This window comes from Triticum urartu, chromosome 3 (assembly GCF_003073215.2).
Source record: "Triticum urartu cultivar G1812 chromosome 3, Tu2.1, whole genome shotgun sequence".
NCBI lineage: Eukaryota > Viridiplantae > Streptophyta > Magnoliopsida > Poales > Poaceae > Triticum > Triticum urartu.
In genome coordinates this window covers 689839198-689858491 of record NC_053024.1, presented here as the reverse complement: position 1 = coordinate 689858491, position 19294 = coordinate 689839198, and the positions used below count along the sequence as shown (strand labels likewise).

The window sequence follows — 19294 nt, the reverse complement described above, 5'->3', positions numbered from 1 at the left end:
TTTGAAAATTACATAATAATAATTAGAGATTTTGACTCAAAACACATACTTTTTATACACACATTATATAACTATATATAAGTATTAGTTGAACGCCCGTGCGTTGCCAAGGGAATACGAAATATGATGTGAAAAGATTAGTCGACAGTGGACATTTTATATGAGTGCTTTTGATGGAGTACATTTCAATAACAAAACAATGTCAGAGTTTATTAGAAATCTATGAACATGGTCTTATTTTCTAGCCAACGCATTGTAGACTTTGATCAGATTATTCATTTGCTGAAATTTTATTTGAAGAGAACATGATGAAAAATGTAAACAGCGGAGCACGATGTGACACATTGGTAGGGGACCAACCCCATGAAACTGAGAGCTTCGATCCACCATTTGTACATTGCCATCAACTCTCACTTATTGGTCTTTGACACATAGTTTTTAGAAAAGGACACGGTGTGACTAAGTTTTCAAGCTCCGCGCGGCAACCAGGGCTTCACCGAAAAAGCACCATTCAGCATGGACAGCTTGATCAAAGAAGAACCCTTCTATGCCGCCCTAGACTTAAGTTTTATAATTTTTGGCTCTTCAATTTTATGTTTATTTCCCTGAGATTCTTCAGTCAGTTCGAACTCTTGTTGGTAGGTTGTATAAAACTTGCTGAGTTTTTGATCTCTTCCAACAACACCACCTTTGGACTCTTGTTGGTAGGTTCTTTTTCATGGTCAATAATATCCATATCTGGCATGGACACGTTCTGAAAAAGTGAAATATATATACAAATATGATTTAAATATAGTACTATCATTTATTCTTTTTCTTTGCGGGGAGTACTATAATATATTCATATACAGCATGCAGACTAAAAAGGTTAAAAAGACAGACATCTAGAATATGCAAAACAAGATTTGTTCTAGTCTAGCCAAGATATTTGGTAGCCCCGACAGACCGTCCAAATACCTCAGTTTCTTATGCTATAATATACAGAGAATGGCGTTTTGGCTCTCGGCCTCCATGGAGGCCTTTTTTTGAAAAAAAAAACAAAATTCAAAAATTTCAGTTCTGAACTTTTTCATACAAGTAAACAATGATGCGAGGCGTATGTGTGTAAAATTTAAGGATGAAATACGTGCAACCTGTACAAAAAGGACAAATTGATGATCGGGGAGGATGAATCATATCATGTGTTAAAAAACAACAAATTTGTATTTTTTGCACAGCCCACATTTCAACGTATTTTGTCCTCAAAATTTACACACTTGTGCACTATGCCTTCATCTATTTCTATATATTTTTTTTCAGAATTTGTTTGAATGTATAAATATGATTTTTTAAGAATTTTGAATTTTGGATTTCGAAATCTCCATGGAGCTCGGCCTCCAAAAGAAATTTCGCATAATATACACTAATATAAATAAAAAAATTATAGAGCCGTGTGACAAAAACAATTCTGCTACAGCTAGCACTCTCAGTCTCTTTCTCCTCGCTGCTCACCCCTTTCCCATTCAGCTAGCCACCCATGACCCACCCTGCTCCCCTGTGCAGCCGCCGGCGCGTCATGGTGCACGGCACCCATCCCGGCCCAACCTCCCACCCCGCGCCTCCGAACCGTCCCTACAGCCTACCCGCGCCATGGCGAGCCTCCCACACCGCGCCCCCATCACTCCCTGCTGTCCGGCGAGATCCGGGGGGCAGGAAGACGCGCGTAGTCTGGGCAGCGGCATCCACCACGCGGTGCTCCCTGCCCCGCGCCCCCGCCGCGATGACGCCACGTCGGTCCGAATCATCGGGTGGTAACGCCCGGCGACTGGCACGCGCCGTGCAGCGCGAGGTGGGCTCGATCTGCATCCACCGGCGGGATCGGGCTCCTCATTTTGGAGACCCTGCCGCAAGCTGTGCTCGGCCGGATGGGCGGAGATCGACGAGGAGTGGATTCCGTGGTGCAGCACGACGCCGACTGATCTTACCTCGTCACGGTCGGCTCTCGTCTCTCCCTCCGCGTCCTGCATTGGTAGCTCTGTTGGATTGGCACCGCCGGTGAAATTCGATCTTAGAGGTAAGCAAAAATCTGGAGGTAGAATGAACCTATCTTATATATACACAGTTTGAAAGATAGCTAGGTGTATAGTAATCAGTATACGGTTATGATTAAGTTTATTTTGTGAGATGAGGATAAAACCTTTCTTGGGTTGTCTGGATACAGAGTTTTTGCCAGTTTTGTTTCCCATAAACTCGTTTGAAGGTCTAACCACCTGAAATGAGTTAGCATACCAAAAATATAGTTTTTTTAGGGGCAGAAATAAGTAAAACTTTGTTTTAGTACAACAAGAAAAGTGGGTCTTAATAGTTTTTCTATAAACAATTTTAGCCGTTCCTATTCAAAAAGGCATGGCTTGAAACTTCAAAAAAAGAAAAAAAACTCTGGTCAAGGAGGCTTAGCTTCCTCTTCCTGGAGAGTCAACCTTCCAATGCTGACCAAATTCCAATTGTACACACACAATGCATTTCAACAAAGCAAAACACAACGGGGAATCATGCATATTTATGCAAGGTAACCTGACATAAAAGTCAGCACTGTCCAATGGTCACATTCATACTGATGTACCAATTGTAAAAAACGAGCGCAAAGCTCGGTTTGCATCTTTTGGCAAATGAGCTCAGCATAGCGCGCTATTGTGGTATTGCGAAAGCTTCCATTCCGAGGTCCTTGCCATTTTGTAGATTAGCGATGCTTGTATTCAGGGTCTAATATGACTCATTCTCCAGTCACCACAATGCTCTTGCTGAATAGCTTAAGGGTTGATGTTTCTAATCCTGCACTTGGCACTTTGGAATCACAGTCTGCAATGAATTTTGAGGCCTGAATTTAAGGACACATGCGTGCTAAATCTTATCACAGAGCTACAGAAAAAAAGCAGACGAACAGATTATGTTCCTTTTGTTCATATCGAGGTATCTATTGTCTTGAAAGACTCGTCCTTTAATAGTAGAGATATGAGGAGCTCACTAATGGCAAATTCAGCTCGAATTTGGGTTCTTCGTAAATTATCAGATACATAGTTCCTTATCCATGTATTTCCAACGAGAGATTCTATGGAACTGAAGTTTAAGTCAGTTTTTTAATTGCTACTCCCTCCTTCCCATATTCTTAGGCGTATTATTAGTAGCCAGCATGAAAATCAGCGCAGTTTAATTGTTACTTGAACCATCATACATGCTGTTGAGATGTAGGAATCAACGAAAGACCCAGCCAAAGATTTGTTTTTGTTTCCAAAAAAATAGCGACCGTGAGTGGTTGTTGCAACTGAATGAGACAGAGAAAGGCATCTGCGCCTTAGATTTTAGGACTGCGTGCAAAAACTTACGCGCCTAAGATTTTGGGAAGGAGAGAGTATATGATATTAGATGCCTCAGGTTCTTACCATATTAAAAAGCGTATGCCTTAGAAAGAAATACGACACCTTAGTATTTTTGTTCTTCTGTAGCAAGTCATTGTCCAAGCATCTTCATCCTTAATCTGTTTGCAATTTCACGCTGTCTGTTGTTATTTCTAGCTTAAACAGATGCATATTCAACCAAGTATAGAATGGGGAGATGTCGCGAAAGGAATACTCATGGTTTCTGAAGACTGATTATGCTCACAAACTCAGGTTAGTGTGCATTAAGATCTACAATAGGAATGCATAATTGAACATACTTTACCTGAGTTGTTATAATTTGATCTGGTGACTTCATGTGCTAAGGACTTCCTTGTAGGCTATGTTCTTCATGGTCGTTAATAAGGGTTCAAATATTTTCCGCTTCTTTGAAATCTTGCTTTGTTCCTTGCCCTTGCCCTTATCCTTGCCTTTACCCTTGCCGTTGTCCTTGATGGCGAGAATCTTAATGTTCCTCTTCGCGTTAGCTCTAGACAATGCAACGTAGAGCTGACCGTGAGAGAAATATTTATAACTGTATTGTACTGTAATTAAGAGGATTTAGCAATATTCTTTATGGAATAGGGGTCTTCAATATGAACTTAAGTCTGGCAATTGAACACGTGTCTACAATATGAAATTGGGTGAAAAGCATGTCAATCTCATGGCATCAATTCTTAAATTTTTTAACTTTGTTACATTTGCTTACATTCATTTGCATAGAGTGGACTTGCTGCAAAGACAAGTTTGAGATGCCATGTCACACCCGTCCACATTAGCACACATTATACATTTGTTTCATGTATTAATTCCCAGAAGTTGATGAGCCTAATGAAGCACCTTCACAATTTGGTAGCTGGTACATAGCTTAAAATCATGCATGCTTTGTTCAATGTACTTGGAGTAGGACTTAAAGATGCAATCCGAGTACCACTATATTTTTGAGGTCACATCATGAAGTTCTGAACAGGAGTTTAGTATCTTTCTGATGTAAAAAAATTTGCTGAAACAGTTGAGGTGGCAAACCTAGGGCATGGTGGGCACCATCAAACATAACAAAGGTGGATCTCAGTCCTTTGCCGTCGGAGAGGTAGAAGACGGTAGGTGAAGAACTGTGAAGATGATGGCAAGAGGATGTAGCGGCGACATCAGGAGATAGACGCAGCAACAGCCGTCGATCGCAGGTTCTGGTTCAGGGGTGCCGAGGTTGCGGTTCAGCATGCAGGAGATCAGAGGTTGATGGCAGCAGAGGCTGCGCTCGCACAACTCACATGAGAACGATGTGGCCGAACGGCGAGTGAACCGGCGATTCTCTCCTTGACGTAGTGCGTCAGTGGGTCGATGGAGCTCGTACGCGAGGAAGAACTGGCATTTCTCTCTTTGGAGACGTGCGTTAGTGGGTCGATGGAGCTCGCAGGTGGTTTGATTTTTTGCCGATGGACCTTGTTCGTGGGTTGAGCTGAACTGTTTTTTTTGGCTGGTTTGTTGATCGATGGGCCTCGTTCGTGGGTTGAGCCGAATTGTCTTTTTTTTGCTGTGGATCTTGTACGTGGGCTGAGTTGGCCTTTGATTTTTGGGATGTTGCGGGCGTGGCCCATTGCGTGATGGTTGTCGTACGAAGGGGGTGGGGATCGAACGAGGTCGAACCATCACGACGTTTGATCCCCCTTTAATAGTAGAGATATATTCATGCATGGATTCATGCCTTGATGGTTATGTATGTACCTAGCATTCTTTCCAAGAGAAGAATGACTATGTTACAAGAAAAATGGATGTGCTTAGCACGAAATATGTCTCCAGTACAAAGAAAATGAGTACTTGTATGCTTGTTCACCTTAAGAATTATAAATATAATTTCACTTTGGTTAATTCGGTTAACCGTCGAGTTTTGGTTATATAAAATAAAAAAAATCAAAACGGTATGGAAAGAACATACCATACCGAAACCAAAAACCACAAAATTGGTTCGGTTCGTTTTTTTTTCAGGATGGTTTTCCTGTTAGGTTTTAAAATGCACAGAGTGAGCATTTGGTGTACAATGCTGGTTTTTTTTTCTTTTCGTTGCTTCTCTGCCGGTTTATTGTTTGGTCGTTTTTTCTCCTGATTCCCTTTTTCTCTTTTTCTGATTTTAAATTCATGGTTTTTTAAAATATGATTTTTAAATCCATGAACAATTTTCAAATTCACAAGCATTATTCAAATTATAAACCTTTTCAAATCCGCAATCTTGCATTCAAATTATCAAATAAAATCTATGAAGAATTTTTTTTGAAGTCAACGGTCATGCAGGCGGTGGAGTAGTGTGAGTGCCAACCACTCTCAGCTGATGGCGCAAATAAAAAAATTGAGACAACTAACCTAATGGTTCAAGGCCTGCTGCATGGCGCGTGAGAGAACTATACGTAGACGGGCGCGGCTATACTGCAGCGACTATTTGTCGCATTAAGCGAGTCCACAGTGTTGGGCCAGCAACACTGTTCATGTCGCGCACAGATTCAGAAAGTCAGGAATAAACGCGCCATCCCCTAGAATCAAACCCTGGTCTCCTAGGCTTTCACCTGAGCAGCAAACCACTCCGTCTATCTCATGTTACTAGTTGGTTATAGGATCGAGGACTACTAGATGCCACCAAGCCGGTCTTCTCCATTTTTCTTTTTACTTTTTTTCCTTTTCTTTTATTTCATTTCTTTTTTTCTTCTTTCTTTTTCTCATTCTTTTTCCTTTATTCTCTGATTTAATTCAATCTTTTTCGTTTTCTTTTTTCTCTATTTTTTGTTTGGTTTTCATTTTTCTTCTCCATTTGTTATTTTTCTTTTGTGTTTTCTTATGTTTTTCTTCGTTTTCACTCTTTATTTTTGTACATGTCAAAAATATTTTTTGTATACACGCTCAACATTATCCTAACGCTATTTCAACATTTTCCAAATACCTGTTCAACACTTTAATAGTTATTTAGCATTTTTTGAAATACTTTTTCAACATTTTTAATACTTATTCAGCAATTTCAAATACTTGTTCAACATTTTTCTATACTCTTTCAACATTTTTAATATCTATTTCAACACTTTTAAAATACTTGTTCAACATTTTTCTATACTCTTTCAACATTTTTAATATCTATTTCAACACTTTTAAAATACTTGTTCAACATTTATTTAACATTTTCAAATACTTGTTCAACATTTTTAATATACTAGTACAACATTTTTAATACCTATTCAACATTTTCAAGTACTTATTCAACATTTTTAATACTTATTCAACATTTTTTAAATCCTTGTTCAACTTTTTTAATACTTATTCAACATCTTTTCAAGAATAGAAAACAAGAATATTTGAAGAATACTTGAAAGTATAAAGAAAAGTACAAAAATAACAAACAAAAACGAGAATAGAAAACGAAAAAAAAAGCAGGTTGTGGCTCCCGCGTGGCTGGGCCGGCCCGTCTGTGGCTCGCCCCGACGCGAGCGTGTTCCCTCCGCTCGCGTAACGCGAGAAATAGGGGCGCCCCGGCTAGGTGGTTCTATTTGACGCTCGCGTGCGTCGAGGAGAAGTGGCTTCGCTGAAGCGCGGGAGTAGCTGCGCGAGATGGGCCGGCCCACTTCGCTAGTTAATGCAGAAGGTTCCCTAAACCGGTTTCTTTCTTCTTTTTTTCTCTTTTGCCGGTTTTCTGTTCTTCCTGTTTCTTTATTCTTTTCTTCTTCAGTTTATTTATTCTGTTTCTTTTTCTTTTTTACTCCTATTCTTATTTTATCCTTTTTATTTTTATTTTCGTCCGTTGTTTCAAAAAAGTTTGAAATTTCGTATTTTCTTCATGATTTCATAAAAAATTTATGTTTTTAAATTTTGTTCACAATTCAAAATCTGTTCAACGTACATTACAGAAATGTTCAATGTATTTTCAAAAAAAAATTCGGTGTATATCATAAAAATGTTCAGTATGTATTTAAAATTGTTCAGCGTATAATGCAAAAATGTTCAATGTATATTTAAAAAATTGTTCATCTTTTTGGAATTTCGAAATTTTTGTTCAACTTTCTAATGATTATTCACGTTTGAAAAGTTTGTTCAAATTTCAAAAATTGTTTATGGTTTGAAAAAGGGTTTCGCGTTTGTCAAATTTTGTTCAGAATTTTCAATTTTTTGTTCTCGATTTTCTTGAATTGTTCATAAATTTTCAAAAGTTCTTGTTTACTTTAAGCTCTTGCGCCGCTTGCAAACCAGTACAAGGTTTCAGCTTGACTGGTTTGGTTATGAAATTTCCGAGCGGGACGTCTTGTGTTCGTTCTCTCTCTGGCGCGGGGTATTTTTGGCGTTTTTTTACGCGCTCGAGCTACTGACCGTTAAATGGGCTGGCCCATCTGTATCTACCTTCAGCGAAAGCTACTCTGCCTGACGCTAACGAGCGTCAGACAGGAGCTCTCCCCCGGCTATACCTTTTTTTTGAGCAAAAAGCTAAGCTTTATTCATTAGTCGGTATTGCTACCGATATTACAGAAGTGTCATGTGGTAGCCCCAGCCAAATATGTCGGCCATGAACCAACTTTACAGCATGCCTAGCTAATTTGTGAGGCTCAAAATTTGAGACTCTTGATTCAAACTTGAAACAGCATGAACTAAACGAAGATTGCCACAAACTTATCTCTTTCACCACTCCATCGTAGTTTCCACCTGATTTTTCCTTGATGTGCTTCACTACTTCTTGACAGTCCGACGCGATCACCATATTCTGTAGCCCAAAATCTTCAACCAGAGATAAGCCTTCTCTACATGCAATAGCCTCTAAAGTAGGTGGATCTATCAATCCTCGAACGACGAACGCCGAGGATCCAAGATAGTCTCCGTTATTGTTCCTACACACAGCCACGACTGCTCCAACTCCTCGAGAAACCGCGGCGTCCACATTGATTTTGGCGCAGCCCGGTGTTGCCGGAATCCATCTTCTCGGTACTGCACTCTTTGGTCTGATCACATGGTCCTGAACTTTGTTCTTCTCCTGTTCTAGCTCTGAGATGAAATGTGTGATGAACATATATGTCGACAGAGGGCTTTGATTTATTCCTTCATGTATTAGCTTTCTTCTCGCCGACCAAATGGCCCAAAGGGTGACTGCTACTGTGATGAACTTTTCATGTGAAAGTTGCTCGATCATGGTAAATAACCACCTTCTTGCGTTTTGTTCGGTGTTGCTCTGAAGTTCATCGATCAATTCTTGATCAACTAGTGACCAAACACAGCGAGCAGCAATACACTCCAGGAGACTGTGCTTCCACGAGTCCGGAGTCCCACAAATAGCACACGTGCAGCTCGTAGTCATATTCCAGTGCATCCTGACATCTTCCGTTGGGATAGACTGGCGCGCAAGCCTCCACAAAAATACCCGGATTTTAGCCGGAACTGTGGTCTTCCATAGTCGGACCCAAGCGAGCTCATCCTCTCGGCGGTTAGACGCAGCCGGGCGTGACTCCAACCAGTCCTCCCTCCTCTTATTGGTTTCAACTATCATGCGATAACACGACCGTACACTGAAGATGCCCGATTTCTCATACATCCAGGACCAATAATCCGCCACGTTCCTAATGCAGATCGGAATCTGAAAGATTGCCTGTGCATCAAAAGGCAGAAAAACCTGATTCACCCGCTCCATATTCCAGCGTGCATTTCCTGAGTCAATCAACTCAGCCACTAGTTGGGGTGGATCTAGGATTCTAGAGACGAGTGGTCTCATTAACTCAGCCCGCGGGATCCAATTTGTGCTCCATATTTCCGTCTCTGATCAGTCCCCAATTCGCCTAATCAGGCCCTGCTTCATAATATCCCTTCCTTCCAGAATAGCCCTCCAAACCTGAGATGGATGGCTTCCGATATTTGCATCAAGGATTGAGCTGTTTGGGAAGTATATTGCTTTTAGAATTCGAGCACTAAGAGAATCCGGAGAGACCAAGATCCTCCAAGATTGCCGAGCTAGGAGAACGAAGTTAAAAAGTTCAAAATCGCGAAAGCCAAGACCACCCATATTCCTTGGCATTGTCATACTATCCCAAGACACCCAATGGGGTTTCCTTTTCCCTTGTTTGCTGCCCCACCAAAAGGCTCTTATGGCTGAGGTTAACTTTTCACATAGTCCTCGAGGAAGTTTGAAACAAGACACCGAGAAGACCGGAATGGCTTGTGCAACCGATTTGATAAGAACATCCTTCCCCGCAGCTGAGAGTGACTTCTCCATCCATCCTCTCATCTTGTTCCATAAGCGATCAATAAGATACTCGAACGCTCCATTCTTGGATGAACCTACGTCTGTAGGCAGCCCCAAATATTTCTCACTAAGCTGTTCATTGGGAACTTGCAAGACTTGTTTCACCTGCTGTCTCACTGATTCTGGACATCCCTTGCTGAAGAAACATGAGGATTTGTCCCTGTTTACTCTTTGACCAGAAGCCCTTGCATAAGTCTCCAATAAGAGAGAAACTTCTTCCGCCCCTTCCGAATTTGCTTTAAAAAACAGCAGGCTATACCTGACTTGACACGAGTTGGACGCCAGCCTCGACTTGGGCCGGCCAGCTCGCAGGCAGCCACAACCTCGTTTTTTTCTGCTTTTTCATGTTTTTTCTTTTTCTTTTTTGCCTTTCCTTTTACTTTTGTTTATACTTATAAATATTCTAAATATATATATCACAAAAAACATTGTACATACAGTTTTTGAAAAGAAAATCTAGCATTTTAAAAATGTTAAATGTGCATTCAAAAATGTTTCTTATGTATATGACAAAATGTTTACAAAAATGCACAATGTATATGAAAAAAGTTGATCATGTATTTAAAAATTTTAATCAAACATTTGAATTTTTTATCATGAATCAGAAAATGTTAATCATATATTTTAAAAAGCTAAACTGTGCAAATCAATCTTTCTGTGCACGAAATATCAACATGAATGAAATAACTAAACCAAAGGAGTGACAAGGTTGGAAAAAGCGGTTGGCGTAAGCGAGGCGGTTGGCCTTCGCCTAGTGCCTAGGCAGTGCCTAAGCGCCCTAGGCGTGGCCTAGGCGGTAATATAGTTTTTACTCGTAGTGTCTTTGTGATTATTATATGGGTGTTGATATTAGTTTAGGGCATATAAATAAGTTGATTACCATCTACTGTCATTGGAATATCACCCGTTTTGCATATTAGTGCAGTATGTGGCATGATTTCTTACTTGGGTAAATAGTTCCTTGCTTGCCCTGCCTAGACCTCCATTTATGCCCTAGGCGAGGCGTTTGGCCACTGCCTAGCGCCTAGGCGTGCCTAAGCGCCTCCTAGGCACTGACTTTTCCAACAGAGGGAGTGAGGTATATGTCATATATATAATAATCAATCAAACACTAATAGCATGAAAGGTCTGAGAAAGATCAACTAAATTCTTTAGGGCCTCCAAAATTTTAACCAAGCTCTCCTTGCTAGGCAAGCTTGGCAACTCATAGTGTTCCCTAACAGTCTATGTGCAAGGGTTATGAAGGCTAAATGTTATCCCGGGGTTGATTTGCTACACAGCATTTATTCGAAATGCATAAGGCATCATGAACGGTTTGGAGTTGTTGAAGAAAGGGGTGTATGATGTATTTGTAACGGCCATAGTATTCGCACATGGAGGGACAATTGGATCCTGAGAGGAAATCTCAAAATTAACATAAACCCAACAAAATCACATATTCGATTGGTGATACCCATACTTGGAAGGAGGACAAGGTCAAACAATTTTTCATGCCTCAAGATGAACAAGATATCCTTAGCATTCGACTTCCAAACTATGATGAGAAAGACTACATGTCTACATTGCTTGGCAACAAAAGAAAGGCTTGTTCACAGTGTGAAGCACATCCAAATTAGCTAGATGCAAAGCAACCGGAAACAGTTGGTCCGAGCAACATGAAGATATATGAAATTCCATTTGTACAATAACCAGAGCATTTTTCAGGTACTTTCGACCGTGATTTATCTCCATATATTAATGATCCCACATCATCTAAAAAGTAATTGCTCCACCTCAAGGAGCTCACAACCAACTCCTAGAATAAAGATGAGCTACTATCAAACAGGCGATCTATCTAACAAGGGATGAAGGATTGAAGGATCCGTGCCCATAACTGAAATCTAGCATGTGTCCCGAGCAGATTTCAACCGACTTACCCTCTTAACTGACAATTAGCATGATGTCACGACGATTATGAGCACATGAGATCACTAGAAGAATCAAACCAGTAGCCAGAACCCGGAGAAAGAATATGCAGCTTGCAGCAACCACGTGATGAACGCCAGGACGACCGAAAGCGTGAACTGCCGGCAGGCCAGCCGCGAGTATGCCGCGCAGAAGTTCACATCCCGCATGAAGAAAATTGTCAGGCTCGCGGAAGCACAGGCTGCTGAGAACATGAAAATTGCCACGACCTGCAATGCATTCATAATTGATGTGTTCACTCAGATAGATCTTTGCCTTGGCTCAGTGGTTAGGCATGCGGTTGTGCAGTCTAACGATCCGAGTTCAATTCTAGAATTGACAGGTGATGCACAGGGGTTTTCCTCATTTATTGAGGATCAAGTTTGGTGTGTGTGGTGGAACCACTTATCAAAAAATATCTTGATGCTTATTTAAAAAATTCTGAGGACCATGTTTATCTTGATACTCATACTAAAATGACCGTATGCATCCCTAGTTGGTGCAGAGGCCGGGGAAGTGAAATTCTCCCCCATTTTAAAAGGATTTTCTTACTCGGTTCCCTCGAATACCCTTCCCTCTCCCCTCCAGACCCCGTCGGCCGGCCCTCCCCCACTCCTCCTCCTCCTCCCTCGCCGCCACCCAAGGGCGCGGCCAGGCGAAACCTGGTCGTCGCCGGCGGCGGCAGGGACTCGGGCCCTCTCGCTCGCGTGGGGCTGGCGCGGGCCGGCACCCCTGGGCCGGAGCGTGGCGGCGGGCCGGACGCCACGACGGGTGGTGGTGGCGCCTCGGCGACTTCGCCCCCCCGCGGCAGGAGGCCTCGCGATCTGGTGTGTCGCGGACGCCAGGGACGGCGACGGCGTGACCGGATCGGTTCGCGGCGGCACGGCCGGATCTATGCCCAAGCGTGGGCCTTGACCGCTGGTCTGCCGTCGGCACGGTGGCGGGTGCGACTCGTCGGCAGCTGGGCAGATCCTCCGGGATTCTACCCTTGTCTGATCCTTGATAGGGCGGACATCTCCGGGGGAAACCCTAGATCTCCTTTGGATCGAGTGATGACAGCGATTTTGCGTTGTAGTCCCTCTTTAGGGCATCGTTTTGGAGTTTACTCCGGTTGAAGGGACCAGCGCCGTCGGTGGCGCACGTCTGCTGGAGCAACTGCCGATGAAAATCACGCCGACTACGGTCATGGCGGACGATGACGGCGTCTTAGATGTCGTTTCCTTGTCGAGGCATCATCGTTGCAGTCTGCGTCATTAGGTTCGGGATGCTCCGGGGGAAACCCTAGATCTGGGTCTTCCGGATCGGACGATGATGGCGTTTTATCGCTTTCCCTCCCGGGGGCATCGTTTTGGAGCAAGTGATGGCTAGGGGGATGGTGGAGCGGTACCTCATCTCACACATTGATGGCAGCGGAGATCGGCGGCATGGCGCTGTGGAGGCTCGGCGTCCAATGCGCGGAGATGGACTCGCGCAGGAGGAGGTAGCTGTCTGGCGTCATGGTGACGTCGATGGCAGAGTGGCCAGACAAGGTAGAAGCCTCAATATAATCTGAAGACGGACCTGTGGAAGATGGCGGCGACGACACACGAGTGCGTCTGACCGGATTGTGCCCCAGACCCGGTATGTGGCTCGGCTGGGGCTTCTGACTTTTGATATTAGGCTTAGGTGAGTTGTTTGGGTAGTGGCCCAGCTAGCATCCCTTCATCATATGGATAGGAGTAGCGGCATATGTTGTCAAGATGGTGGATTCAGGTATATTGTTTGTAATACTTTGTTAGGTCGCCGAGAATAATCAATAAAATAGCAGTATGCATCTCCTAGATGCAGAGGCCGAGAGTCATCCTCCTTTTCTAAAAAAATAAAAAATAAAAAGATAGACCTTTGCTAGCTTAAGATTACAAGAATTGCTCGAGTAAAAAAATGATTTCAGAGGGTATTTGGACTGTGCTTGTAAGATGTAACAACTTTCGCTGAGAGAAATGACAGCCATTAGTTCTAACAGGAAACAAGAACCTTCGATAAACTATACCGTTGGTTAACCAAAAAGTCAGGCAAAACATATTGATTGTTAAAATTTCTTGCTCAAATGGACAATTTGGCAAAGTTTAATGGAGCGCTTGGCAAACAAATGTCTTTAAGGCTACCTTATTCTCATGGAGGGAGGCAGAACAAGAACTTGGCCAATAGAAAAGCATGAGTTGCACTTAACCTGAATTTCTTTTTTTCGTAAGAACTACTGATAAAAAAATTTGGCTTCAATTGCCTCAGTGCATGCCTTCAGTTAATTCATACGTAGCTCAGGGACAATTGAAGAGACAAATTGAACGACTTACCCAGTCAACCATAACAATGATCAATAGATTATCCCGGGTGTGAAGGTCCTTTTTATTCCTTAGAGCAAAGATATCCTTATAAGCAAGGCCCAAACTCCACATAAGCTGCAGGATCAACGCTAGATTCATGTAGCTGAAATAAAGGGAGACAAGATTACACTCGTTAGATGATGTCAACAAATCATACTTGAGTTCATAGTCTCAATGACATGAACTTGATGTGACAAATATAAATCATTGGGGCGCACCAGCACACTTGTTGACACATAAAACCTATCTTTTAACCATTCTAATAAAATATTATCATGGGAGGAAAAACTGCAGGTTAAATGAAAAACATATGGCTTCCTTACACATACACTCACAAAAGCACATACACAAAGAAAACATGTCCAATATTCCGGTTCCATTTTTGAACAAGTATGGTGTTTGAGCTTGGAACTAATCCCGGCCCCTCAACATCCCAGGCCGAGTTCCCCATGACTAGACACTTCTTCTTTGATACAACCCCTAAACACATTAACGGACCAGGTCAGTAAAATGAGCCGGCCCAGCAACTATCTATTTCTAGTGGTTGTATAGTGAAAGAGCGAAAAATCCTAAAAATAAATTGTCACATCAGGAATCGAGCCCATGACTAGACACTTCTTCTTTGATACAACCCTCCTGGTCAGTAAACTGGGCCGGCCCACATCAGGAATCGAGCCAGGACCTCCCGCAAACACACAAACGAGCAGAACCACTAGGATCAGCGAGCTTTCTTGGCTAACTAACTGCGCAGAGATTTAAGAACATGACCAGCGACATATTTGAACTTTTTTCTGGAAATTTGATGTGACTTTTTTAAATGCGAATATTTTTCGCAATTGTAAATAAAATTTTGAAAGTGCATACAAATTTTTAAACTCCGATTTTTCTAAAAAATGGTACTTTATAATTTCGAATTTCTTTTGAAAACACAAACAATTTGAAAATCTAAAGTATTTTGAAACATGACCATTTTGTAAAAAAATTTGAAAAAATTTAATAAAAAAATACATATGTTGAACATTTTTAAAAATTTGTGACATTGAAGTACAAGAAGGCGCTGTAGTTGGAGTAGCCGAAGCCGGAGACCATGGAGAAGGTGGACGCGGCGGCGCAGACGGACTGCGACAGCCGCAGCGCCATGCCGCTCCATGTCCCCGGGCTCCCCACTACGCGCTTCATCCCCTGCTCTGCTCTGCTCGCTGCGGAGAGGTGAGGCGGAGAAGCCGATGGAGTCCTGGCTAGCTCGCTAGGCAGGATCTGTGGCGCTTGTTGCGTGCGCTTAGCTCGTGTGTGGGGTGGGAAAGGAAAGGTGATGGCTGTGAGCGGGAGGTGGCTGTAGCACTTGTTATGTGCGCTTGGCTTGGTGTTGGGGGAGACGAGATGGGAAAGGTGATGGCAGAACAGGAACCAGGATGAGATGGTGGTGGGGTACCGCTGCCTGCCTGGTGTTTTTTGAGATGCAGAGTGAAATGCAAATGGAACGCAAGTAATAACTGAGCTGAGCATCCACCATGTGGTGTTGGGTACCTCTGCTAGCTATAGCATCACGAAATTTCGTGGTAGCTTCCTTCCTTGATCACATCATCTTAGTATATGTGTGTCAAAACTACGAGGAAGCGTTAAACCCTTTACTCGGGCCGCATTGTATTATATAGAAGGTATGCCGTGGCTTACAAGGAAGGAATCGATCGAGAGAAGAGATAGATCAATGCCCGGTTGGTTACAGAGAGGAATAACAGAAGAGGAGATAAGAGAAGATTACAAGTTTAAACTACTCGTATCTCTTTACAACTTATTCTAACATTCCCCCTCAATCTGAACCGAATAAACTTTACCAAGGTTAAGATTGTTCTTGAACTCATTCAATCTTCCTGTAGTAAGAGGTTTTGTAAAGCCATCAGCAAGTTGATCACCAGTTGGAATAAAACGAATATCAAGTAGCTTCCGAGCTGCTCTTTCTCTGACAAAGTGAAAATCAACTTCAATATGTTTGGTGCGTGCATGGAAAACAGGATTAGCTGAGAGATAGCTTGCACCAATATTATCACACCATAATCTCGCAGCTTGTGGAGCCTTGATCCCAAGCTCATATAGCAAAGTCTGTATCTATATTACCTCAGCTGTAGCATTAGCCAGTGCTTTATACTCAGCCTCTGTACTTGATCTAGAGACAGTTGCCTGTTTTCTTGCACTCCATGACACAAGATTTGTTCCCAGAAATACAGCAAAACCACCTGTGGACCCTCTGTCACCAGCACATCCTACCCAGTCTGCATCAGAGTATGCAGTAACAAGCATAGACAATGACTTGGTAATCTGAAGTCCAAGACCTTCTGAATATTTAAGATACATCAAAATCCTTTTTACTGCAGTCCAATGAGTTGTTCTAGGTGCATGCAAATATTGACATACCTTATTAACAGAATAAGAAATGTCAGGACGAGTAGAGTCAAATATTGCAGAGCACCAACAACACTCCTGTACTTTGTTGAATCTTCTGGTCCAAGCACCTCTCCACTCTCAACTGTAAGTTTTTCTGAAGTTGAGATTGGTGTACTCACAGGTTTACAATTTTCCAATCCTACTCTCCTGAGTATGTCAGTGGTGTACTTTTCTTGTGTAAGAAGTATACCATTCTTTATTGGATTAACTTCTATACCAAGAAAATAATGTAGATCACCCAAGTCCTTGAGAGCAAACTCCAACTTCAGATCTTTAAGCAGACAAGTGGTAGCATGTGCACTGGAACTGGCCACAATTATATCATCAACATAGACAAGCACAAAAATAGTGATATTATCTCTATGATAAAAGAACAACGAGGTATCTGCTTTAGATGGTGTGAAACCAAGTTGTTGTAGTTGCATATTCAACCTTGAGTACCAAGCTCTTGGGGCTTGTTTCAACCCATACAAAGCTTTATCCAACTTACAGACATAGTGTGGTACACTTTGGTCCTCATATTCTGGTGGTTGCCGCATGAACACTTCTTCCTCAAGAACACCATGAAGAAACACGTTCAGAACATCTAGCTGGCGTAAACTCCATCCTCTAGAAACAGCAATAGACAGTACAAGCCGAATAGTAGCAGACTTAACAACAGGACTAAATGTATCTTCATAATTAATACCAAACCTCTGTTTGAAACCTTTAGCAACTAGTCTAGCCTTGTATCTATCTATGCTTCCATCAGATTTTCTCTTTATCTTGTATACCCATTTACAATCAATGATATTGTGACCCTGCCTTGGTGGTACTAAATTCCATGTTTTATTTTTCATGAGTGCATCATATTCATGATCCATAGCTTCTTTCCAATCTTTATGGACAAGAGCATCATGCAAATTTGTTGGTTCACCAATATTACTAAGAAAATCATGTTTTACTTTATCATACCTGACCGTACCATCAGTGTATTCTTTTGCTTTGGTAATGCCTGATTGTGACCGAGTATGTCGCCGAGGAGCCGCTGGTGCTGTAGGCGCAGAAGATCCTGGTGCAGAAGATGCTGTGGGATCCTGCACAGAAGATCCCAGCTCCGGATCCAAGGGAGATTCGCGCACAGAATCTGTAGAGGGGCCCGGCTCGTGATCCGAGGGCGATCCTGAGCGCACAGACCCTGCGGGTGCCCCGCTGTCGGCGGCGGTTGGCTCGATCCGTGGGCTCCCGGCTCGTGAGGCGCCGCGTGGAGACGCGGTGTCGCCCGCGCATGGGCTGGCGCGTGGAGTGGTGGGGTCCACCTGGTGGAGGCTGTCGGCCACAACCACGTCAGGACGAGACGGGCCCGCGTTGGCGTGCGCCTGATTGGCTGCATGCCGATCGGCATCAGATCGCGCGACGACAGGGACAGCGCTGACGCGCGGATCGGCACCGGATCATGCGCCGCTGCCGCCAGGTGAATCAGCTCCGTTTTTTGCACCATCTGTGTCCTGTTCTGCACACATAAAATGACGCCCCAACCTTGCACAAACATCATCAAAACCACTGTTTTCATCAGAATTTTGCACATAGTCAGTTTTATTTAATTCACCCCCGTGATCTGGGAGTAGTGCTATCTCAGTACGAAGAAGGGCTCCGGCGTTTGGATGAAGTTTAGCAAACGGAAAAAGAGTTTCATCAAAGACGACATCTCGAGAAATATAAATCCGTCTGGTTGCAACTTCTAGACATTTGTATCCTTTATGAAGATTGTTGTAGCCAATGAAGACACATTGAGTGGAACGAAGCTCAAGTTTATGACGATTGTAAGGACGGAGATTGGGATAGCAAGCACACCCAAAGATTTTGAGAGAGTTGTAATCGGGTTTCTGATGATATAACCGCTCCAATGGAGTGATGTTGCCAATAACTTTACTAGGGAGACGATTTATAAGATATGTGGCAGTAATGAGTGCTTCATCCCAGTACTTGAGAGGCATAGATGCATGGGCAAGAAGAGATAAACCAACTTCAACAATGTGGCGATGTTTCCACTCAGCGGAGCCGTTTTGTTGATGAGCATGAGGACAAGACACATGGTGTTTAATGCCTATGCTACGGAAGAAAGAGTTGAGTTTTTCATACTCCCCTCCCCAGTCACTTTGGACTGTCAAGATTTTTTTGTCAAAGTGTCGCTCAACAAGTTTTTGAAACTCTTGAAACACAGAAAAAACTTCTGATTTGTTCTTGAGTAAATAAATCCAGGTAAACTTGCTGAAGTCATCAATGAAACTAACATAATATTTCTTTCTGCCAAAGGAGTCTCTTGCATGACCCCATACATCACTGAAAATAAGCTCTAGAGGAGCATGAGATACACTATTCGACTTGGGATAAGGTAGTTGGTGACTCTTGGCACATTGACAAGCTTCACAAACGGACTCACTAATGGGACTATGTGACAACGAGAGATTGCCTTTATTAACTACTTGTTTAACAATGATCGAAGACGGATGTCCTAATCTTTGATGCCACCTTGCCAAAGAGGGCTTGATGATGGAGAAGACTTGACGATGCTTGCGACTAAGTGCTCCAGATGTGATGGGGTAGAGACCTCCAATGCATCTACCGTGATGTAGGAGTTCCCTCGTTGCCCGATCCTTTATAAAAAAGTAACGAGGGTGAGTTTCAAAGAAGATGTTATTATCATTGGTTAAACGAGACATGGATGCAAGGTTCTTGTCGGCTTGGGGGACATGAAGTACATCTTTTAACACTAGATCACGTTTAAGTGTAGGGGAATTAATAAAAGCTTGACCAATGTGCTGGATATCCATACCTCCACCGCTTGCGGTGTGAATCTGATCATTGCCATGGTACTGTTCATGGAGGGCGAGCTG

General features: G+C 42.8%; 1 protein-coding gene across 1 annotated transcript; it reads right to left on the bottom strand.

The window, feature by feature from the left end:
• Positions 1–11648: 11648 nt before the first annotated feature.
• Positions 11649–15206, bottom strand: LOC125545941 (CASP-like protein 5B3). Its single transcript, XM_048709997.1, has 3 exons — positions 15025–15206; positions 13947–14079; positions 11649–11843 (listed from the first exon to the last, which is right to left on the bottom strand). Exons 1-3 carry the CDS (start codon positions 15153–15155, stop codon positions 11649–11651), a joined length of 459 nt encoding a protein of 152 aa, XP_048565954.1. The 5' UTR covers positions 15156–15206.
• Positions 15207–19294: the final 4088 nt, after the last annotated feature.